This window comes from Tauraco erythrolophus, chromosome 4 (assembly GCF_009769465.1).
Source record: "Tauraco erythrolophus isolate bTauEry1 chromosome 4, bTauEry1.pri, whole genome shotgun sequence".
Lineage (NCBI taxonomy): Eukaryota > Metazoa > Chordata > Aves > Musophagiformes > Musophagidae > Tauraco > Tauraco erythrolophus.
This window is the reverse complement of record NC_141468.1, coordinates 56838797-56864160: the sequence shown is the minus strand read 5'-3', so window position 1 is coordinate 56864160 and position 25364 is coordinate 56838797. Positions and strand designations below refer to the sequence as shown.

At 44.2% G+C, this 25364-nt stretch overlaps 1 protein-coding gene across 1 annotated transcript; it reads right to left on the bottom strand.

The window, feature by feature from the left end:
• Window positions 1-14653: 14653 nt before the first annotated feature.
• On the bottom strand, window positions 14654-22972 carry DDX47 (DEAD-box helicase 47). The gene is given in 20 exon segments (XM_086610110.1): window positions 14654-15254; window positions 15257-15266; window positions 15360-15489; window positions 16019-16089; window positions 17495-17514; window positions 17517-17631; window positions 17937-18083; window positions 18246-18292; window positions 18295-18315; window positions 18318-18363; window positions 18490-18561; window positions 19069-19101; window positions 19103-19137; window positions 19140-19187; window positions 19663-19734; window positions 20359-20385; window positions 20388-20546; window positions 22055-22148; window positions 22867-22935; window positions 22937-22972. Coding segments are annotated over 20 exon segments (1467 nt in total). The 5' UTR covers window positions 22967-22972; the 3' UTR covers window positions 14654-15033.
• Window positions 22973-25364: the final 2392 nt, after the last annotated feature.

Genomic DNA, 25364 nt, shown 5'->3' with positions numbered 1-25364 from the left:
GTATTGATAGAAACATTTTTATTGTCTGGCAGTAGCTAGATTAAGTTCTAGTTGGGCTTGGGCCCGTCTAATTTTCTCCTTGCATAACCTCACAAAATCTTTATAGTCCTCCTGAGCCGCCTGCCCCTTCTTCCAGAGATCATAAACTCTCCTTTTCTTCCTGAGTTCCAGCCAAAGTTCTCTGTTCAGCCAGGTTGGTCTTCTTCCCCACCAGCTCATCCTTCGGCATCCTTTGGCCAGCTCCTGTGCATCTAGGATTTCCTGGACTCCTTTGCCCTTCAGGACTGCCTCCCAAGGGACTCTGTCAACCAGGCTCCTAACAGGCCAAAGTCTGTTTTCTGGAAGTTCAAGGTGGCAGTTCTGCTTACTCCTCCAAGAATCGAAAACTCTATCATTTAGTGATCATTATGCCTAAGATGGCCACCAACTATAACATCACCCACAAGTCCTTTTTCACAAACAAGTTGTGAAAAAAAAGTGAAATCCTTTTCCTTTTGAAATTAAAAGCATGGCACCAATAGTAAATGCTATCTTAAAAAAAATTCAAAAGAAACTCATATAGGTGTCCTTCAGAGTTGTTACTTGTCTCTGCAGCCATCAGCTCTTCCAGACTGCATGTTATGCTCCCTGCCATTTTCAGTCTCAAGAACAAAATAAACATTTCTAATATGTAACAGTGATGTGCTTTGCTTGAGTGTTGATTGTTGTCTCCTCTAAAAGAAGCTCCCTTCTTTAAATGAGTAGGTTTTGGCCAGCTCCTTTCACTTTCTGACTCCTAAATGCCCAGATTCCTGGTATAGGGCATTCATTTACTGGGAAAGCGAGAGATTTGGGCAAGAAAAGGGGAAGGAGACTTGTTAAAATATTGAAATCAGTGCTACTGTGTATGTCCTATAAACAGAAACTTTCAAGCCTGTGCATTATCTGCCAGAGTATTCCTAATTGGCGAGGACACTCTGCTTCTGGAAATGTAGTAGAAACAGACTGCCTCGTTCTCCACTACAAACATAATGCTCTGTTGTGCTGCAGACAGGATCACTTCTGTATGCAATCCCAGGAATGGCCAGCCTAGTACCTGAAACCCAGGGATAGGGGTGGTTCCGGGAGCACCCATTGGAACTGTGCTGAGTTTATGCCTTAGACTTGCTCCTATCCCACGGGGGCAGGTGTCACGCTGCCTTTCATACCCCACAAGTGTGGAAGCTGAAGCAGGAATAGGCAGAAATAAGTGGAGAGCTGCTAAGAGCACCTGTGGCTGTGATCACTTTCACTAGGAACAGCCTTTTCATACAACAAAACTGATACTCTTGAAGGCAGTGAGCAAGTTAAAGAAAAAAATAATTAGATTTATCACATCCTTCAGGACTTTCAACAGTATGCTGATAACATTTCACTCATGACAACAGAGCCATTCCTCTAGATGTGGTTTCCTGAGGTATCTTGTGCCCACCCACTTACCAGAGCAGCTAAAAAGGCTCCAGTTCTCCTTTATGGCATTAACCTTACCTGCTTTTGTGCTGTGTTCTCAAAGCAGCAAGTTGCACTGATATGGATGAGTGGATATTGTATGTAAACAGATATTTGGGGAGAAGCGCATAACTTTTAGGAAATACAGAATCCGAAAACATACCAACTGGTGGGAATGTTGCCTGATACTCCCAGAAAGGAAGACATGCCAAGGGAGATGTAGGAGAACCTGTGTTTTCTATCTCCCAGAAAGGCTGATCCCAAGGCTGAGGAGTGATTTAGGGGAGAGGGGATGTCTGGCTGCATCTTTAGCTGGTGAAGCCTGACAAGAGAGACTGTCAGCAAAGAACTCCAGGAGGAGTCAGCCTCTGCTTCCTTCCGTGCCCATCCTCATTTTGGTACCCTTGCCTGGCCCCTAAAGGTGCTCTCTTCAGTATTCCTTGCCCATTGTGCCTGGAGTAGTTTTCCCTCTTCCCTCCTTTTCCACTCCACATAGCGGGGTTGAGATGACTGGCTGATATTCTCACTGGGAGACGATTAGGCCCTCTCTCACATGGGTGGTTGTTAGCAATAGATGTTGTGAGACGGCTGTCATGCCCTGGAGTCTCAAGCTGATTTCTCCTGCCAGCAGTGCCTTGGGTAAAAGGCTCTGCAGAGGACTGCTTCCATGCAAGAAGCATTCCTGGGAATCAGGTTGCACACAAAACTCCCTGCTCAATGACACAGAAAATTCTGCTTTAATGCTCCTGGATCAAACATCACCGCAATGACACAAAGCAAAGCTGAGATCCAACATAAATCACTCCTCCCTTTAGACTTCATCAGAAAAAAAGCGTTGATAGATTTTATTTTTTGTCAAGAAGCTTCAAGATTTTTCAGATTTGTGTCCCTACACAGACAGCATAAAAGCTGGCGTAAACTCAGTATTGTCTGTCCTGGCTAAACTACCAAAAAATGCAATTGTATTTACCTGTTTAATCTTAGTCATACACATCCTACTGAGCGATATGGCTATACGCAAATCTGCTATTGACTGCAGAACCACGGCCTGGGATCAGCCAGCAGTTTTGGTTGGTGTGTGTTATCCAACCAAGGCTAATCATTAATCAATGCCGTGATTTTTCTTGAAGGAAATGGGTGGCAGGGGAGAAAAATATAAGGAACAACTGTAAGGTAAGGTCAAGTAACTGAATTCACAGCCTATTGCTCCTGAATATTTTATTGCAGCTTAGAGCAAGTCCTCAGGGCAGGCAGTTCTTGATCTCTGGGTGCCACAAATCTCAGTGTCACCTCTTGGAATTGGAGAGCTCCTGAGTAGCCACATAGGTCCCTGGGAATCTCAGTTAGGCTTTAGGGAAATGTAACCAAGGAACATGATAACACATAAGGTTTTGGTGCTAACCCTGAGGAACAATGTCTCACTGTAGCCCTGGGAGAAGGTGCTTCTCTTCTGTACAGTTTCATCTTCTGGGGTGTCAGATGCTTGGTGGCAAAGTACAGGCAGTTGGAAGCAGAGGCTTCTAGCACTGCTCTGCTTCACAGACACAGCCATTTCCCAGCAGCCATGGGCATTACAGTCTGTGGGTCCTTTGATTTGAGGGGACATGGTCTGTGTTCTTCTGGGCTTGAGCTGGAGGCTGCTGGAAGAGCCATGTCAGTGCTGACCTGCAGAAATACCAGTAATAGTTGCCAGATTATACATAAAAATGGTTTATAAAGCCAACACCTCTCTTCTGCTTGCTTGTTCACCCTAGGTTAAGTTTGTTGCTTGACCATGATTATATATGACCATAAAACTCCTCAGATGCCTTTCAGGGCAGCTCAAGCACTCATATGTCAGCAACCACGAGGGGAGCCGAAGCTCAGCCCATGCTGTGGTCCTTCCCCAGCTCAGTGTGCATGTGCCAGAAAGGTCAATGCAGTCTTGCAAACACTCAGAGAGATGGAATGGGAGAAAAACAGAATGTATGTTTCATTGGGGTAGGGCTAGGACCATGCTTTCAACATGAACAAAATGCCTTTTCACTCAAATGCTGACAACTCCCCCCACTTTGGCAACCCAGGAGCCAGAGGAATTGCTCTGCAGATAGCAGCATCCTGGAAGCACTTGGTTTCTGGCACAGGTAGATGGCATGCCCTGAGAGCCTGGAGGTCTGGTGCTCCTCAGGTGGACCATCACAGGGGGAGTGTGGGTGGTAGCCTAGGACTTCACGCTGGGTGAAGGTTATGAAGCTGGCTGGGCAACAGAGCTTGGTATCCTCCATTTAAAAGGCCAGCAGGTTGCTTTCACTTGGCACAAGACGATGCATGCAGGGCTCCTTCCACCACTTCTTCTATCGTGTTGTACATTAAGGTGAGTGTGTTGCTCTTCTAACTTCGAGGACAACACACTCACATAAGCATCCCCAGATACCACCTCACTAGAGGCCCAGGACTGCAGTTCAGCTCTTCACTACTCCCACCGAAATCTTTTCTTGAATGATTCTCCCAGTGCAATATTTGCCAAGAGTGATCAGTTGTTGCATCAACATGAAGGTCTTTTCAGTTTCCTCCTGTCCTACCCACTAATCACAACTGATGCTTTATAAGATCTCCAATTTCCTAGTATCACCAGTGACACTGAGGTCTCAAAGGGACATAGCAATGTGCATTTGGTGCATGCCTGCTGTATCTGGTAGTTAAGCAGCATAAAAATCTATGACATAATAATGCACATTCAAGTAGCTGTACTTGGGGAAAACAGGGAAATGGTGCTCTATTCTATCTGCTTAACTAAGGCAGAAATTTAAATGGGTGTGTTTAAGAGGCCTGATAGCAGGAATGCTATCAGCTGCTTGCTTCCGTAAAACGATGCCTCTCTTTGCAGTTTCTACCTAATCTCGGTGGGCACATAACCACACACACACACGCATACTTGTGCGCAGGCACGCACACATAGCAGCCCGGCTGCACCCAGCCTCACACTGCCTGCCACGCTTTTACCACTGTTACTGCAATACCTATCAAAACTAGATAAAAACGCAGGACTTGCAAGGTGTGAGGGTGCAGTTGGAGGAAGTGGTAGCCAGGCAGGTTGAGAGAGAGAGCTGGGAGGCAACCACAAGCCAAGTGCACCACTGAAAATGTGTTTCCATAGAAAAATGACTGCAGGATGTTTAGCACATGCTGCAGTGTGATAGGACCCCTCTCTTTGCTTTGCGAAGCCAAATTTGAAAGATCTGCACTCTTCAAATGCTGTCTAGTTCAGTGGCTGCGCTTCGTAAAGATGGAGCACTTGAGGCCATAGATTTGAATCCTAGCCAGAGAGATTAAGTACTTGAGAACTGAAGCTGAGGCTCTAATGTAATCCATTTCATTATTCTCTCTTTAATTCTATGACAATAAAGAGTGGCAGTCTCAAAGGAAGAGTTGACTGGAAAACGCAATCTGTGCATAAAATTCTTACTCTTACTGTTTTAAGTATTCTAATAAATGCAAAGAAAAAATAACTCTTCAAATGTGCAGTCTTAAACACACAGTCACACATACACAGATGCACACACACACACACACTCTTCCTCACTCTTTTAACCAAAAATCCATTACTCCATTGAAAGTTCAAATACAAATTTCCACTGATGATTCACAGCTGGTGGCGGGACTCTGAGTGTCTTTGATCTGCTGCTGGGATAGATTCTCTGTCTCACCTCATGCCTTCGTTTAACTCCTCCTGATTTCAAATAAGCCTGCGGGGATATCTGCCATCTCACTTGATGGTCACTAAAGATGTTGGAAGCTTGCTATGTTTGCACGGATGTAAACAAGCAGCAACGCGGGTTTAGAAAAGAGCATCAGTGTTAAATGTGAAGTAGAAACTTCTGTACTCCAGGAGCTTCCAGCCTAGACGCTGTGCCCACGGCTGGGAGGAGGCGAGGTCTCAACTAGACAGAAAATACAGCTGATTGCCAAGTCTCTGGCCTTGATTATTTTTCTTCCAACCTTCTTGACAACCAGGAGCTCCCCTAAGCCAGAGAGAACAACATCAGTGTGCAGCCATTATTAGTAGCCAAATAGAAAGGACTTGGCTGGAAGGAAAGAGGTTTACACTCTTCTGGCTTGCAGCATGGAGAAAAAGAGAATACATGCTTCAATTTGGACCAGTAACCTCAAAGTAAGGAACCCCTTTTCTAGCCCTGTTGTGCTCCTTTCTTCCTACCTAGCTGGGCTCCTGAGTGGGAAGGACACACAAACTCTCCCATGGGAGCCCCTGGGCTCCCTGCTGCTCTCCAGACCCAGCAGTTCTGGCTATTTTGCTTAGCAAACAAAAGTGACAGCACCTAAGTGACAGCCGTACACCAGTGAAAGGTTTAGTGAAGGTTAATTGCCAATCGACCTCTTCAGATATGCCAACACAGCTTCAGCTAACGGTATGAGCAATCCAGGAGAGCATCAGAGATGAGGTACGGCTCTTGGTGTGTGCATGACACAGCAAAGGGAATCTTCAGCCTCCCCACAGCAGGTTCTTCTCTTCCAGCATCATTGCATTGCCTGATAATCCCTTCTTTATTCATTATTGACAGACTGCCATAACAGACATTTGTCTGCAGTAACGAAATACCAACTGGCACATAAGTAGCTCTCCTGAAAAGGCTGTAAAGTGCTTTTTCCAGGAATCCCTGCTGCAGACGGGACCTTACCTCAGGGTAAACCAAGTACCTGCTGGGCACCAGACAGTGTGGCTACATTTCATCAAGCATGCAATATTCCGTCTCCAGGACCTGCAGGAAGGTTAATTTAATCGCACAGAAAATTCATTACATTTGTGCTTACATTTTCAAAGGCAAAAGGAATCACTACAAATTTTGTCTCTGACCTTCTGCTTGGCACACAACACATCCATCATCTGTGAGATAAGCTAAGGCATATTCTTGCCAGGGGAAGGGGGGGTGGGAGAAGGAAAGCCTATGTTGTATGTGAATGAAGGGATCTCACATATGCTATGGATCTGAGCAACATTACCGCTGACTCCAAGGACTTCATCAAGTCACAGGGCCATGATGTACATAGGGGTGAAATTACCATGAGATCTACATTACATGAGGTTAGCCTTTCCTCAGTCAGAACTGAACTCATACAGTAGATGTGAAGCTGTGTTGAACTGGAACTGAACTAAACCAACTTCAGCTCTTACCTGACAACCCAAATAAGAACTAAATCCTGAAAGAAATGATTCACCTGTCTGATCAGCAGTGTGGATTTACTAGAGGCAAAGGAAAGCAGCAATCCACGTGCATGATTCTGCCAAACACAACACATGTTCTGGATGTACAGTCTGGTTTCCTTAGCAAACACAGCATCTGTTGCAGTCCTGTTCCAATTAAAAAAAAACGTCTGCTATTACGTAACAGTTGATAATCTCCAATCTCCGAGTGGTTAATCTAGATGTACACATGGTTAAAACCTCTGCTGGCCAATTGAAATCTGACTTTCCTAACTACTTATTTATAATCATCAAGCAGAGAATGACACTGTTCAGTCTGTTGCTGGTTAGGATGTATCCTAACCTTCCAGGACAGCACAAAATTTTGATAAATTTGCCCTAAATCTAACCATCCTTTTCTTTACTCATCAAAAGGAATAAATACTAATACAATCAATGAGTTGAAGGAAGTTGTTTAATATAAATGAACCATCTTTTCCTAACAAGCAGTCCCACATTATTAAGCAAGGAAAGACTCACCCAGAGAGCCCAGCAGGATCTCCATTGCTTTCTATCATTTACCTCATTGTTCTGTATCTTCTAGAGCATTTGTGAACACAGATCCCAGTCAGTCCCTGAATGGCTGAGGTGAGATACACCTGCAGGTACGCAACGGAGGAACCTCCACCTGCACAGGGGCTGTAGTAGCTTCCTCTGGCAAGAGGCTTCGAAGCACAGAGGTGTCTCCTAAAACACCATCGAGATAGGGAGAGCCACATGGGACCTGCTGAGGCAGCTCACATCTCCCCTGCACCCTAGAAAACACACAGAAGGCAGAGCTGGAAGCAAACAGCTTGTGTAGGCACCTGTCCATCAGCCAGGAGGAGAGCCTGCAGGACCATATTGCAGTACAGCATGAACAACGAAGCAAAGAGCCAGCCCTGGGCAGTTTAGGGACCTGGTTGCAGGCTGCTTGGTGGGGCAAGGCTGGGGAGAAGTGAGCAGGGCAGAGTGCAGAATATGCTCAGAAAGAGAGAAGCGTGCATGAGACCTTGGAGAAGGCAGGGAGTCAGACATGTAGGACGGCTAAAGATGGGGGGAGAAGATGAGAGGTCTCAAAAAAGCACCAAATAATGAAAGCTTAATAATGCAAGACATTGTGGGGCATGCTGAGCATGAGGAAATCTTGCTTGGGGAGGATCTCAGCAGAATTAGGCAGGCCTGTGCCAGCTGCAAGAGTGAAGCATGGGTTGCTAGTTAATTATGTGAAGGGAGGCCTTGGCCAATGCTTCCAAAAGAATAAGTCAGTCCACCCAGAGAGGCCTGAAGGCAGGGAGGGAGGTTGCACTCGTGGGTGAAGGGGGTTCCCTGCCCCAGGCTGTGTAGGGAAATTCGCACTCTCTCAGGTGGCTCTCTAGCTGCATGCCCTGACAGCATCACCACCCCATGATCTCCATCACTGAATGCTTCCAAAGGTTAGTGGAGCCCCCTGATCATCTTTATCTGATAAAATGATGGAGTGGACAGGGTAATGATGCAATCCTGCAGACAATGCAAGAGAGCAGAAAGATGCTAACTGTCTATCTGGGCAGTGAGATTTTGCTGACTGACATGCTGAGCAGGCAGGCTAACCTGCTCAGGTGTACCAGCACAGCCTTGTCTGTCAGGCAGTCCTGGCTTCTGCCACAGGGCTCAGCCCATTGCCCACTTCAGTCACAGAGAAAAGCCTTCCAGCTGAAGCAGGACCTGGAGCAGTGCACAAGTTCCCAAGCTCTTTCCTTCTATCCAGGATTCATTTTACAGCTCAGCATGGCTTCTGGTGCACAGTTACCTTACTTTAGCAAAGCAGACAGAAATTTATATATTTGGCCTGCCACTGCAAAGGCCAAGCAGATGAGTGTCCAGAATATACCTCAAGGCAAGGTCACCCAGCCATAGTTTCCTTCAGATACTTACTTGTCAAAGGCCTTTCCCACCAAGACAGATAACAGCTCCATGCAATTTCACCATCGAGCTATTGAGAGGGACTCCCCTCCCATCAGTCCTCCTCTTTATCCCTGTATCTTCATATGTCGATAACTATTGCACAACCCTTTCCACAGACTTCAGCATATTTTTTGATGTTAATCCACAAACTCTTTGAGGCAGAAAAGCATCTCCCCTCCATTTTCTGTGCTACCCACGTAAATTCACAATACACAGTCCTATAGACCTCAGGTGATCTGAGAAGCAAGGGGCTGACACGGTTAACAAAGCCGAACACTTCTCCAAAGAGGCTGTACTGGCCCAGTAGGAGAGACTAAAGACATGGCAAAGGAGGAGAGCTCTCAAAAGTTTTTATCCATGTGTCCCTACCTTCCCTTCTAAGAAAGGATTCAAAAACTCACCAAAGATTTCACTGATACTATGTCCTCCAGCAAGCTGCCTTCCCATTGCACAACAGGTTATCAACAACGGAAGGCTTACAGGGCCCTCCCTGCACTAGCTGCATCTTCCTCTACATCTGCTGCTTCTACTTCATTCAAGAGAGCCTCAACTGTCTGCTATAGGATTTTTCAAGGAAACATAGCAGTCATACTCACAAACAGTCCATGCAGTGACAGCAATTCCAGCAATTCCCCTTCCATCAGCTTAACACAACCTTGATGGAGAGGGAGATTCCTCACTAATCACAAAGAGCTGTTCATCAGCCAGACCAGGTGGCAGTATCTCCCCTGTGAAAGCAGTGCTGGCATTTTCAAAGAGAGGAGATAGCTTGGCATTCAGAGGATGAATCTTCAAAAAGTCATCCTCTGACTAGACAGAGGCAGTATAGTTGGAGTAAAGAAGTCATATCTGAGGGGGAGCCTTGGAAAGACCAAAAGGCCACAAACACTAGCATTTTCACAAGGAAGGGCTCTTTATTGAACTCAGCAGAGACAAGCAAGCCTGGCTGCAGCCAGCCAGCTGAACACAGGCAGAAGTGAAGCTGTCTCTGATGTGATCTTAGAGAGAACAGCCTAGCAAATCTGTTTCTGACGTTTCTTCCATAGATCTTTTATAACCATTCCTCACTGTGTTATCCATTTTGGAGAGCATAGCCAATACTTTGCATTTTTAAAAGTTTGCATTTTGCCCTAAATTTTTTTTTGAAAATTGGAAAGGTGACTCCAAGATTCCTCGTTAATATCAAAGCAATTCTCACTAACAGGTGGAGAAAGCGTAGGCTAAGATACACATACATATCTGGAGTGTAACCAATGGAAAATATTCCACAGTTCTGCAGAATCTCTAAGAGGCATCTCCAGATCTGCAACTGCAGGAATGGAAAGCTGATTCTGCCTAGGCTCTGTCAAAGGAGTCTATTAGGCTATCTGCTTTGTATTGCTGATTGTGTTTGGAGAAGACCGGTCCTTAATAACTAAAGAGAGCCTCTGGCACGCCGCAGGATAAGGTTTAACACACCTGTAAGTGTGCATATGAGCAGCAGTAATAGGAAATCACTCAGTAGTGGCAGATTTATCATTCTGAAAACATACTGAGGTAGAAGAAATACTATTTCCCTGCTGACGATACATCAAGCACAGAGGCTGGCAAGGACAGATCAGGCTAGGTATCTCCTATTATAAATTCCCTTAAACTGAGTGACAATAAAGACAGTAGAAAAGCAAGTATATCCAATTACATGCTTGACTGGGAAACGTTAATTTCTGTTGCTTTAAATAAAGTTGAACAAGCCTCCTCACATTCTGTCTCAGGCTTGCTCCATGGATACTGTGCCCCCTTACATTGCTACTGCAAGAAAGAAGGTACTTTTGTGACTCCAACTCTCATTGTGCAAAAGACTTTATCCTACATCAAAGCCAAGAAATGTCATGTTTTAGCCCTGCTCATGGGATGGAGCAGATGTACAACAAAAACCACACAAAGGAATCATTTTCTTCTGGAAAGCCAGCACAACCAAAGCGACTCAACCTTATCATGCAACCCTCCCTCTACCTCATGCACGTGACTTGCAGAGCAAGTTTTGCTATTTGCCTTTCTTTACACAGAGACGTGTTCGTGGGTGAAAATCTTGAGGAGGAAGTGACGGACAGAAGGAATAGTCTCTGTGACAGCCCTGTCAACAGGGCTTTTTCTGCCTTTGCCAGGATTTGAATGGAAGACAAAACATTCCTCTCTGTTTTCATAGAAAGCCCACATTGTAATTCCCTTTCTTCAGAAACCTTTAGCAAGCACCAAGCCTAAGGGAAGGCAGAAACTTTTGACACAGTCCTATTGCTAGACTTTATTTTAAGGAGAGGCAACAGAGCAGCAAGTACATCGCCACAATTACAAGGATCCTCCAACAAAGAAGGCAAAGATAGTCCTCTTCCCTTTGGGCATGCAAAATGACTCTTTGTTAACCTCTAGTAAATGCAGCTTCAGGTTTGTAGATGTTTCCCTGAAAAAAGTGTCGAACAAGCTCCAAGGGCATCCACCTCTCCCTGAGGACCTACAATGTCAAAGGTGGAAGACTGCACAGTGCCACTCTCTCTTACTAGACAACTAGGCATGACCTTAGCACAGTCCAACACACACCCTACCATGAAACATGACATACACTTATCACGTTCAGGAAGGCATGTACCTGTGTCCCAGGGGGTTTTGGAAGCAGACAGAAAGTGCTAGTGTCATCATCCTAAGTTTCCACACCTGAAGGGTCCTCAGGAAGAGATGCAGCACTGGATGCATGCACAGTTTGCATCGCTGGGCCAGAGAGCAAGTGACCATTCCCATTTTTTAAGTGCCAGAGGGAAAAAAAGTCCTTAGTTTGCCCTTTTAAATATTGTTCTTCAGAAGGAACTTTCACAGTCTGAACAGGAAAAAAAGCCATGTGAAGACTAAGAAAGTATAATTACTTTTTTTTTGAGTTAACCCAAAGCTTTGGATTCAGTCAGAAACTCATATTCTGATTCTCCACGATTACACAGCCATTGTTTTTTTCCGTCTCAAATGTACTGGTAAGTGCGTAAGCAAGAGCAGCAAGAATTCAGAATGACTGCATGGACTACCTCTAGCACAAATGCCGTATTTTTACAGCGTTTGCTCTGCAACATTTACAAGAATTAATTCCTCACTTGAATGTTTACAGAAGCTCCTCACATGCCATTGTGGCCAAACCACAACTTCACATTTATACATCAAAATGCTTGGTAGATGCCTGTGTCTTTCACAGGTCATGCAATCAATTCCATTCCATCTCAAGTGCTTCCACGGTCTTTTAAGTGTGTTGGATGTTTTCCTTCTTCAATACTTGGCTAAACTAAACATGTTTACTAATTTCAGTCCTGCTTTGTAAACTAAGGCCCTCCAGATTCCAATCACTTCTTACTCTGAGATCTTCCTCCTAAACTGAGCCTCTTCTCAGCACAAGTTAATGCTGCTGTTAGAAAGTCATCATACTTAGCTCTCCCTGCTGGTCATCACTACTTTTTTGGGGCGAGGGGAAGGCGGGCTGCCAGGTCCTTGATCGGGCTGTGTTTCTCACAATTACTTTAAGCAGACTTCGGTTCAGGCTGCTACCACAGAAAAATGCCCTGGATTCCCCACCTTGGTTCCCAGCTGTGCTTTCCTGCCCTTGTCATCCCTTGCAGCCCCGGGACAGCAGATGCATGGCACTGGGGAACTGCCACGGCCAAACCTATTTCAGACAGGTCAATTCAGTACAGCTTCTTCTCTGGATCACTGTGTGGTTGCAGGGACTGCTACTTTTTGCAGCTATCCTCACTTTTCCTTAAGTCATTTATCCACACGGACATCAGTGTTTAATTTTACTCCTCCCCTCCAAAGGATTGTCCCACTTCTGCTAGCTCTAGAACATTTAAATGAAAGACACTATATCCTCATTCTTTACTGCCTGAGAAAGTCACTTATGCAGCATTAAAAACCCAAACTATAAAACATTATTTAAAATGTGTATTACAAGTATATGAATAATGACCTTGTTACAGACTTGGGAAGTGCAGAATTGTTTGACTGCAAACATGCCCACTGAACACCTTTTGAGAACACAGGTTTTGTTGAAACTTCACTTGAGTTTCAACCACAAAAAAAAATGACAAGTTGTGTTAGCCCAATCCTACCTTACATCACACTAAGGTTAATCGTCCACTTCAGCTCCCTGCCCTGCGAAGACTCGAGAGGTGTGCTTCAGAACTGCCTCGCAAGAGTCCTCCTGACTGAACAAACATGCTGACATAAGTTTTTGTACAAAGTTATGCAGCCACACACATGCCAATGCTGGTATTTTCTGAACAGTCTTTTATTTAAAGAGAGACAGGTCTCACTCCATTCTTTCCCCTCGTGTTTCATTTTAGATCAGCTACAGATTTTGCTTTAGCCTGACTGCAAATTCTGTTTTGACCAAATACATCTTTAGACACTCCCTATTCCACTTCAGTTATACAAACACCCTCTGATCCAGCCCTCATGGCGTAGTCACAGTAAGAAACTATTTCCTGCCCCTCCAACCTTGTGAGATATTTTTAGTTGAAATTGAATGCACATACCTGTGGCAGGTGAGGCGCCAGTGAGAATGTAGGTGTGGTGATACCTTAGCTTTTCTAGTGCCAAGCGTTTCTACGGCTTGTCATTCCAAATGAAGGGAGGTGGCCAGCTGTCTAGGAGTCAGTCCTCTCAAGGAGGCTCTGAACCCTTTTACAAGGAGCAGCTCTACTTCTCTCCTTTGTTGTACTTGCAACTGTAGAAGATGGATAGAGAATCTTTGATCCATCAAGGGGCAACTCACCCCCTCCGCTTTTCAGCTTTCCACCTTTCCACACAGGAAAGAACACAGAGAGGTACTAGAAACTCCCACCAAGAGTAAAGAGTGCCTCATACTACTTCTGAAAGAAACAACTCTGCCCTACCTCCTCCAGTGGTAAATTGCCTTTCATGTCACTTTAAAAGATTGGTTCAGGACTGACTCTGCATGCCACCCGTTACATAACTGGGAATAACACCAAGAGAGACCCAGGAGCCTCAAGAGGGATTTTAATGTTCATTGCTGATAGCGGGACCCTGCTTGTGAAAGATAACGAATTTTGTTCAAGCATCCAGCAGGCCAGAAGATCAGCTGGGAGAGTTCCCTTGCTCTATGGGGAATGAGCATTTTCATCTCCACCCATATGCTCACTCATTTTATTCCTCTCCCTCTGGTGCATTTTCCTCTTACCCAGGGGGATCCCTAGCAAAGGGCCCCATAGAATTAACATGCTTTTGTTACTGGGCTTCCACCCCTGCCTCCCTGCAGGAGGACCCATGGAAGACACACACTTCCTGCTTTATAAGAATAATTGGATTTATGTTGACACTATGAAGTAACTATCATGGTCATCTTGACTACTGAGACCCTGCTTTCCATTTAGATCTAAAAATAATCTTATCTAATTTACAAGTGGTTCTAATGGACATTAAATTTTTATGTTGAGTGATCACGAAGGAGCTTCTCCCCCTTTCTCTGCTCACCAACAGAAGTCCAGTGTGAAAATTTTTATTGCCAATGGGAAGTAGCACTAACCTTCTGATTTAATATGAAGAGAAGTACATTTATCCCATTCTTCCAAGAGTCTACTTATACAGCACTGAATTCTGGTCTGAGATGGAGAAATAAACAGGGAAACACAGAGCAAGACTCGATGACACCCGTGCTTTCTTCACCACCCATCTCATGAGCTGCTTTCCTATGTAAATACTACCCTCTTGTGTTGGTTTGTAAGTACTACAAGAATCAGCCACAAAAAACCCAAACCAAACAGCAGAAAAACCCAACCCCAAAACCCAGACCACTCCTTGATCTTGCCAATCATTACAGATTTTGAATCAGATTCCGGGCAGTGAATAGCCCATACCACTGAAACAGATTCTCCTTGTGCTGGCCACTCTTCAGCTGACACATCTAAGGTTGATCTAAAAAGAAAACCTGGCAGAGCCGATACTCAAAGTGAGCAGAACAGGTCAGTGATAAGACAAGGAAAACCAGGTAGCTTTAAAATTAAGCAAAATATATTTGGAGCTTTCCATGTCATGCGTCTCTTCACTACGTCAAGGGCATCACAGTTGTGCTGTGGACACTCAGTTGCTTCTTTTGAACTTTTTCTCTGTTACTTCTGACAGACCTATCTGACCCCAGATGCACTCAGTGAGTTTGGGTAGTGAGACAGGCTGCAGCAGTGGAAAAGCCACACTCGTGCTGTACCTCTTTGCGAATGAGCAGGGCCAGACCACAGCTGCTTTCAGATCCAGAGGTGATGGTCTGGTGCCTGTGAAAGGAAGACTGGTCCCATGGTACCACAATGGGCCAAGCTCAGTCTTTTAACTAGTGAAGTAGAAAAGAGGAAGTTGTTTTCCAGGTGGACTGTCCAATTTCATAAGTAGTTCTGAAAAAAAATCCACCGGAGATGGCTTGGTAGACTATTTCTGTCGAGCTCATATAGCCGTAAAGAGAAAAATAAAAGAGTCTGTCCAAGTACTAAACTAGAAGGCTTTCCTTTCTTCTTTTTTCCACCTGCCACCTTATTCCTGACACCAATAGCTTCTTCTGTGTCGTCATCATCATTATCATTCCGAGATCGCTTCTTCTCTCCTGCTCCCGCAGCTCCTGCAATGCAATCAAGGGGATTGATCAAGAGTTCTGGCACCTGAGGAGAAACAGACTACAACATCGAGTAGAGGAACAAAAAGCCAGCACCACCATTCGAGCAAACCTCTGGGCCTCAGCCACACGCTCTGTCAGCATCATAACTTCTTCTTCTTGCATGGGGAATGCTGGCAGCTTCTTGCCAATCAGGTGTTCAATGCGCTGGAACAGCTCTACATCATACCTGAGAACAGGCAAGACACAAGCCTGAATCAGCCTTCCTGACAGTGCTTCAGCTGTCACCACCCACAGACATCATTCCTTATTTCCATCCAGCTGAGATGGTCAGCTTGTGCTGATGGTCTCACAAGCAAATCTTAATTGCATCCGAATGATACCATCGTTCAGGATGGCTTCACTGACTTATTCAGCTCATCTCTGTTCAGAAGTAATTGGTAAACTTTTTTTTAGACAAATACTTTAGCATTTACCAAAACAACACATTTATTCAAACTGCATTATGTATTATAAAAGTGTATGTATATTAAACAATCAATTTATAAACAGTTGTGCTTATGACATGCCTGCTTCTAGAATTTATCCTAGAACTTTCTCCCTCCCCACTTTGGGCTTTGAATTCTCTCCCTTTTAATTAAATAAATCCAACTGGCATCTCAAAACAAAAGCAGTATTTTCTTCTCACCCAGGATGTCAGATGTTTTTTGCCCTGAAACATAGCTGGAAGAATAAGTCTGCTGCATTTTAACACTTACTGTGTGACAAAGGTGATAGATTTGCCAGATCGCCCAGCTCGAGCTGTTCTCCCAACACGATGAATGTAATCCTGAAAACAATTTTATTGATAAGCAATAAGACATGTACACCAAACAGAGCAGAAGTTACAGGAAACCAGCACATATAATTTTTCTTTTAGGAAAGAACAAGAAAATGGGGAGAAAATACAACCGGGACTAATACCTGGGACTCTGTGCAGCATTAGGATTTGAGAAGATGCTGGTTTGTGCAGGCACATCTTTGTTTTTAACATTTGAATTCTTCTCTTTCTAATGGAGAAGATCACCTGCAATCATTCAAGATTGCAGGACAAAAGTTGAGATACATGACTTTGCTAATGAACTATCATTTCCCTGGAAAGCTAATATTTAAAGTGAATCAATGGCTGCATTTCTAGTCTTGGGATCTAGTGCTCTATGTAGTCTGTCTTCCAGACAAACTCTCTGGCAAGCAGATTTAAATTTGGCAAGCACAGTGAAAGGAAGAATGAATGAGAACGATTTGGAAGTGTCTGATCTATCGAGCATCTCTGTTTATATGGTTCTAGGCTGTTTTCCAGGTTTTATACTGCATTATGGAAATTAAAATATTCCCTTCTCCATTCAGGATCTGTGGAGAAAGGAAGCATCATGAAAAAGGATGTGTCCCATGACAGAGTTAGACGAGAGGGAGCAGAACAAAAACTGTAACAAAATCATTCAAGCTGCTGCCTCCACCTTTATTTTTCTTAACTTTCGTCCTTTTGCAATGTCAAAAGCAGTGTCTTCAAAAGAACTACCATACTTTCTGTTTGCATTGTGTAGTATCTTTGATCATTATAAGGAACAATAGCAACTCCTGAAATGCATGTTAATTGTATGCTTCCTGAAACTTGGCTGGGAAACAAAGTCACACGCCTAAGATAATACTACACCTTCTATAAGGAAGAGAGTTAATAACTCACTTTTATTCAGTTTGCTGCAATTCTGCGACATGAAGGTGAAACATTCATATCTTTCACATCTTTCTTGACCAAATCCTCACTGAACATAATGGGAGAACTTTTATTTTTATTTTTATTTTTTTTTAAACACAGTTTAAGAAATGTGAAAGTAGACATAGATCACAGGAACAGAGATGACTACCTCAAACTAGTAATACATTAAAACTATTTTCAAAGTCTAGAAGCCCTTTAATGTAATATAGCAAACCACATACTCTGAGCAGAAATACATGGAATGTCCCTCACTCATGGGAATGTCTTCACTTACGGGATCAGTTCTACAATCCAGATGAGGCCACCCAACCACAGATACTAACTCAATTGCAGAGGCTGAACTACATCTTCTAGTTTACAGAAGCATGAACTAGACTTCCAGTCAGCAGAACAGAGAAAAGGTGTCTTTGTTCCTTTGTCTAGCTTCACTATGCCTCCTGTGACCAGAAGCTCTCAGCTGGCACACAAACTAGCTTACCTTAGAGTGCGTAGGAATTCAAAGTTTATCACCACATCTACATGTGGGATGTCCAGACCTCTGCTTGCAACATCAGTAGCCAGCAGAATAGAACGTGCTTTTGCCTTGAACTTGTTTAGAGAGCCCAAGCGTTTATTCTGGAAGAGAGGAAGACAAAAAAGTAATGAGAGAATAACGCTCATTCTGGTTAATACGCTCGTGTTGAAATACTGGTATAGAAGAACTGGGAGAGAAACTACTCAAAAATCTAATTTCTCTAACTTCTTTTCGAATTATTACAGATCAGTGGCAGCATTCACATTAGTTAAATGTCTAGGCATCAGTCCAGTCCACTAACTGTGAAATACTCCTCCTGCAAGATAGTTGTGATTTTAGCACAGTGCAGCCCATTTCCCAAGAGACAGGTCTCCTGTCTACCTCATTCTGTAGGGTATGTCTGTACCTGACTCATCTGCCCGTGGAGAGGAATGGCAGTGAACCCCAGGTTGCGGAGCAGTAGAGCAGTCCTCTGAGTATTGTTACACGTGCTACAGAATATCATGAAAGAGTTTCCAGCTAGTTCATTCAAGATATAAACCAGGTAGCTGTCCTGTAAAGAAACAGAGAAGAAGAAAAAAATTAAAAAAAAGGATATAATCACATAGCCACATTAAAGAGTAATTATAAGCCAGAGAAGAGAAGATATTGTGCAGCTGTGGGAACAGTAAGACAAGACACAATCAAAAAGAGGGAAGAAACAGACCGGCATTACCTTGAATTTTGGAGGGGAGATGAAAATGTAGTACTGCTGTAGTTTTCAACTGTCTGATATTTGGAAGAACAGCACATTTAACAGGATTCTTCAGAGCAGCACGCTGGAGTTTTTGAACCTGGGAAGGTTAATTTAAGTTAGTACTGGATGGACAGAGATCTTGTCAGACAACCTGTATTATACAGTCCAGTCAACAGTATAGCCTGATGGGAAAGAGAACTAAAGCAGAATACTCTGCTCTCACCTTCTTGGTCATGGTAGCAGAAAACAGGAATGTTTTCCTGTCTCGAGGAATCACTTTTAATATCTTATCCACCTGGAAAAATACAAAGGAAATGAAATGCTGAATACAACAGCAATCAAGATGTAAGTCTCCCCCAAATGTAATGACCATCCAAATGAAGAGCACTGCATGTGTGCAACAGACTCACAGGAGGAACAAATTTCCCCACTTCTAAAGGGAAGGTGTAGGCTGATCGCTTGTTGACAATTGGGCAGTGTGAACTTCGGAAGTGCAAATATCAGGCAATATTCCTGCAGGAACACGCATGTGATTGTGTTTTACAGTAACTGTGTCAATGTCAAGCGCATTCCAGAGAAACCAGTATATTTCAAAGACAAAATGCCTCCTACTGTCTTGCTAGTGCTCTGCAGACTCTGCTAAGCCCTACTCCCACCACAGGATTTTATGCAACTATTAGATCTTAGTTACAATTTGCTGTTAATTTCTACACAACAGCTTAGTGTTTACTGTGTGACTGTATGAAATGATTTTAAAGGGACTCATCTGGTGTTCCAAACTCTTCTTTTAGCAGATTCCTACCTCTGTCTCAAAATCCATGTTAAGGATCCGGTCCAGCCTCATCCATCACTAGGAATTTCAGAGCTCGTAGTTGAAGCCCTTTGTGTTCTCCAGATGATCAACTAGACGGCCAGGGGTTGCTACCAACAAAATCATGAGAGCAAATTTAGAATGAAAGCAAAGGAAAAGAACAGAGAATCATCCGTTACAAAAATGGGATTCTTTGCCCAAGAGAAGTAAAGGCAGATTGCTTTGTGGGAAGGACCCTTTCACAGGATATCTTCAGAGTGTTTTACATAAGACTAATGGAGTCAGACTCTCTGAAGAATGCCCTTCTTCCCCTTCTCCTCTAAAAAAGACCCACAAGACAAAATAGGCTGTAGACAAGCTGTACTGAGAAGCATGAGACCAGCATTTTGAATACTTGAGAAGAATGAAAAAACAAGCCAAAGGCAGTCTAGTAGGAATGCTTTGGAATGAGCTTGTAGCAGCAAGGCTACCGGTGTATACTTCAGAACATTAACAGTTTCAAATGTACAAACCTTTCGGCACTCTTTCTGTGGACAACTGCAGTTTGATAATATTCACACCCTGTACGCACAGTACATTACTTACCAATTATAACATGTGGTTTCTTGGCTAAGGCCAGAGATTGAGACATCGTGTCAATTCCACCCACAATAACCGCTGCAGGACAAATAGAATATAGTGAATCTCTCAGTGTAGCACCAGGCAGCCCCTGGCACCATAGTGTTTCCTTCTACTCTCTGCCACCCACAACAACTCTGTACAAAAGAAGGCTGTGTATCTTTATGAGCATTCACTTTAGCTTAGCACACCTGACCTTCCCAGGCCTCTTAAACCATACAATAAAGTCCTTACTGGCCCCAGGTATTTTATTTTCACAATTAAAGAGCTACAGGCAAAATCTATTCCTTGCAGCTTAACTGAGCTAAAAAAAAAAATAGGGTTTCTAAAAACACCCACAAAGCTTTTATGTTTGTAGAGAATATCTAAAGAACCAATATAGACAGTCTGAAGGAAAGATTAAACTACATTACACTACAGAGTAGAGCTCTATGCAATTTCACTGGACACCAACTTAATATTGAGAAGATTCTCTTCTTTCGTCTTTAACTGTTCGGACATAAAAAGCAGAAGAGCTGCAGGCAACTCCATGAGGAAAGACCATACAGTCATTCTTTCCCAAACCTGACACCAGATCTTTGTCTTGCAGCATCACAAGCTTTTCTCTCACCTTTTGCTCAACCCTCCATACAAAAACTGCCCCAATATCACAAAGCTACTTACTACTGTGGACACCGATGGAGGATCCAGAGCTTCAAACTGCTCTGAGATTTGGAAGGCCAGCTCCCTTGTTGGTGTGAGGACAAGAGCAAATAATCGCTGAGGTGTTTCCAGTAGTGCTTGAAGAATTGGCAAGGCAAAGGCTCCTGTTTTTCCAGAGCCAGTTTCTGCCAGTCCAATGATATCTCTGCCTACAAGGAGCAGCAAGGAGAGAAAAAAACTGTTACAAATCTAGAGCAGAGAAAAAAGCCTTTAAGCACTGTGCAATAAAGCACAAGAATTCCCTAAGGACAAAAAAAAAAAAAAAAAAAAAGAGACACACAAAGGGTAAACAAGAACAAAGGGCCAAACCAAAGAATTTCAGAATATCTCTGCAACACTTTAGAGTGTGGCTTCATTTGTACAATAATTACTGTCCTGATCTTTCCATTTTCTAGTTAAACTTCTGACAATATACAGTTTTTCATACAAACTTCAGGTTCAAAAAAAAGCTTTGCCTCATTATTTCTCAAACCTGTCTGCCATTTTACAATCTGCTGCTTCTCTCTGGGTAAGTATTCTAGACCAATTGTTGACTGTTTACTGGTTTACAAGGAAACAGAACTTCAGCGTCTGAGACTTAGGTCATACCAACTACAAGACAACAGCTCTACCAAACTCACATTTGACAGCCACAAACAATTTTGTGCCATTAAGAGAGTAATCTAAATCAGCCTGTACCAGGAAGGGTGAGCACAGCAAGTCCTTTGTCCAAAAACAGTGCAGCAACAGGGTAGAAATTCATCAGTAAAATCCATTCTGACTTCTTAAACTTCTCCATGTTCTGAGAAGAACATACTGCCAACAAGCCTTAAAACTGGAGACAACTTCTCAGGTATGTAATCTTACTTTTGTTTTTTCAAGAGAATCTTGTACGTGCAGTAGAAGAGTCTGACAACAGTTAAGTACTAAGACAGACTAGACACTGAAAGTTTATTCTCATTCTGTCACTACATTGTTTTGCTCCTGCTTCACCCACGTTTTGGTGTGTTTTTTTTTTTTTTTAAAAAAAAACAAACACAACAACAACAACCAAAAAACATAACCAAATATTCTAGAGGTAGAAATGTTTGCTGAATTCAGTAATCTATTTTCCTGTAATTCCAGGATCTTTACAGAAAGTCGCTGTGGTTTGGTTATTACTCACTCCAGAAATCTAATTTCAAAGAATTGCCTGCTCACAGGAAAGCAGATTATACAACCTCTGTAATCAGCCAAGGCATCTTTAATTTCAGATACATACTGTAGGTCTCCAGCAGAAGAGGCACAGTGCTAGATCTATCAGAAGTTTCCTGTGTATCTTTGAGTATTTAAGAAAGAAAATGGTCAATGTGGACTAGCAGCTCAAATGATTGATAATAATTCTATTTAACATAGAGCATTAGAACTACACAACAGTAGTGAATACTTAAGAACCCGTGTTTGTACCTATTTGAAAGTTTACAATTGCAGGCAGTGTTATAGGAGAAATTAGTATTCCAAGCTCCATGTAGGAAGGACACAAGAATGAACACAGAGACTACTTCTAAACAGAGATCTTCAATCACAAAAAAATGAGAACACTCTCATCCCTGCTACTTACTTCTCACTCAGCAAAATTCAGTCACATAGCTCTCCTGGGGTATCCCCAGATGCAGGATCAGAGAAGTATGCTACTCACCTTGGAGAGCCACTGGAATAGCCTCAACTTGGATCTTTGTTGGCGTCTTCCAGCCTAACTGGTCACAAGCTTCACACAGGACATCTGTCACTCCCTAAACATTCGGGAAAAGAGAAAAGGAAAACAAGACATCACCATGGAGACTTAAATTAAATCACAAAGTTAAATGCATGCTGCAACAGAGCCAAGCTTGACTCCAGCAGAGACAAACCTCATCAGGCCCTCAATGCAACTACATAAAGGTCACACTGTTCACAGCAATCCCCATCTCTGTCAGTAACTTTGTAGATTTGTTCAAAACTGTTAGAAGGGAGTGCCATCAGTAACAACGAGTCATTTTTCCCTTAGTTTACACAAAGAACTTTCCACACGCCCCCAGCTGTGTCTCTTTCAGTCTGGGGATATCCCAGGAGCATGGAAAAAGGAGAGCGCCGGCGCAAGTTAACACACTGAAAGTCCAGTATACTGGCTGAGGAGAACAAACTGGAGCAGCAACGCCAACCCTACCGCAGCAGAGACCTGAACTTTCTGCCCGGTCACAGCACCGCGCCCGCGGATCGACACAGCGACGGCGGCGCACGTGTCTGCCCCCCGCGCACCGGCAGCTCCGCCGGGCCTGAGGCCGCCTGCAGCCCGCGGAGGGCCGCAGCCCGGGGCCGTGTCACAACGGCGCAAGCAGGGCGGGGCGGTGTGCGGCACACGGGGAGCTCCCCCTTCCCCTGCGGCATGATATGCGGGGCGGGAGCAGGAGGGTGCTCCTCGGGACGGGGGAGGGAGCAGCGGGAGCAGAAGCAGCTCCAGCTCGGCCTCACCAGGTCCTTGAAGCTCCGTGGCTCCTCCACCACCGCCGCCTCGGGCTCCACCACTGCCTCCGGCTCCGCCCGCCTGCCCTTCCTCGCCTCCTGCTGCCATTTTGGACCGTCCCCGTCTGAGGTAGCGCAGAGCGCTCTGGGAGTTGTAGTTCCTCCTTGGGGTGTTCTGGGAGTTGTAGTTCGTAGGAAAGAGCCAATGGGAGCGGGCGGGGCGGGGCTTGAGGGGCCACGCGCGGCAGCCGTGTCGCTTTCGCTGCCGCTGTGGGCGGCAGGAGCCGGGCCGGGGTTCCGGGAGGGTGGGCAGCGCCGCTTCGTCAGGGCACGGCGCCGGCGGTAGCGCTGCCGTGGGGTGCGCGTGGTCTCGTTTTCTTGAGGTCAGAAGGTGCCTTCTGCGTCCGGGGTTGTTCGGAGTGCAGCGCTCGGGGAGATGGGCGTGACGCTCGGGGTACCACGCGCTGTCGTTTTCCTCCTCTCCTGCTGTAACGGAGCCGAGGTCGGACGAGTTGCCGTGTTCGTGGAAACATCCCGCCCCTGCACAAGCTTATTGAGCAGCGCCCTTGAGGAAGCCTTTCTTCTAAATGTGTTCAAGGCTTATTTTCTTTAAACTTAATTGGGCTTTTGCGTCTGCAAGGGGGGTTGATTTATGTGATGAGTGCAATGCTCTGCTTAATTACCAACTGTGGGTGGATTTTCACTGAACTCCAAAGAGGTCTCCAGGGAAGGGGGAGTTACAGAGCTATAGCCACCTGTATTGGGATAAGAGCACGCTGAATTGGCTGTGTGGAGACCTGCCTGCTTGGCATGAACCACAAATGTCTACACCTGTGGTCTGCACCTCAACATTTGCATTGCTTAGGCAGCATGTGATGGTGTTCTGTGTCATAAGTTCTATGACTGTGAAGAACAAGACAAAATGAGCTAGCCAGGTACAAAAATATAAGAATATATACAAACTTACATATATAATACATATAAAGAGCAAATTAACTTCTTCAGAAGTGCTGGTATGAAACATTTTAAGTACCAGTAAAGGGGAAAAAAAAAAAAAGTCAAGAATTATCATTGTTCCACCTTGGTTTGTGTTTATGATAAATGCCAATGTGCAACTTTGAAGTGCCAGAAATATATGAAATAAACTGAACTGTGGCAACTCGCAGCATGAAATGAGAGCATAAAGGATGGGAATAGTTGCAAACACTCCCCCAGCTCTCTTGATTGTTGCCGTTGTCACCTCAGGCAGGGAGTCTGTGAGTGTACAGTGAGAGGTGAAAATGGTGATGGATTTAGTGCGCTTTGAGGAAGAGCAGTATCAAAATATCGTGTCGTCATGGTAGTTCTGAGCTCTTTAATCTGGTTGTGGCCTCTGTGATCTGTAGTCCCAGTGCTGATTGCAGCAGGGCAATCCTGCAGCTAGGTGAACCCCTTTGTTTTAGGGAAAAGCATGCTAACGTATCCAAGAGCTCAGGCTTCAAAAGGACAGCAGAGCCGACTGCAAAATGGAACTCGTGACTGCATTTCTGAGCAGACCTCCCTCTGTCTTGCTGGTCGGGAAGCCTGGCTGGGTGTGCTCGCAGTAGAAATGCTGACGTACCTGAGTATCTGTCACGGGATTCCAAGCGTGCTGTTTCCTCTGCTCCCAGAACAATGAGGAAAGTGAGAGGAAATCCGAACAAACTCTCTGCGTGACAAGGAAAGGAGAGGAAACCTGAAACAATTCACTGGGCAGCAGTGGAATGAAACTGCTGCAGTCCCACTGTGCTCAGGAGCAATGATTTCAAAATAGTAATTTTTTTTTTTTTAAAAAACCAACAAAACCTTGGTGAGAAACACCCAGTGTAGATGCTAGTTGTGACCATAGGTTTCAAAAATTACAGCAGTCTGAGCCATGACCTTGTTATATAACATTAGTGCTAAAGGTTAAGCCTGGCCAGTCCTTAGGCATGAATCCTTGTAAGGGTCACTGCGATGCCTCAGGAAATGGAGTCAGGGATGTGACAGAAAGTCACTGCTTGCAATTCGTTGTTGAACTCATTGTCCATATAATATGATAGGTGCTGTTTCGATGGGGAGCAGGGTGAATTAATTATATTGTGGTGAAATTCCAGTTTGGGTAATTTTCTTTTGTCAGTGGATGTATTTGAATAAAAGTTCTCTTCTGTCCTAAACTGCTCTTGGAAGAACTCATGTGTGATAAAATAAGTGCTGCTGTTAAACGGTGATTCCTTTTTTGTGCTTTTCAGCACAGGACACTGCAGATTACACTGGATTTAGAAATTCTCACTCCAGACCTTTTAGACTTGGCTTTGACCAAATATGTTCCTGGCCCTACTGCATGTTACAAGCTCAGCCTTAGTGGGATCAGGGTGGGAGCATCTGCAGCAGATGAATTTTAGTGCAGGTATAAGTCCAACTATTTCATAAGGGATGCATAATAAGACCAGATGGACAGTGTGTATAGTAGGTCACAATTAATGGTAGATGATCCTACCTACCCACTG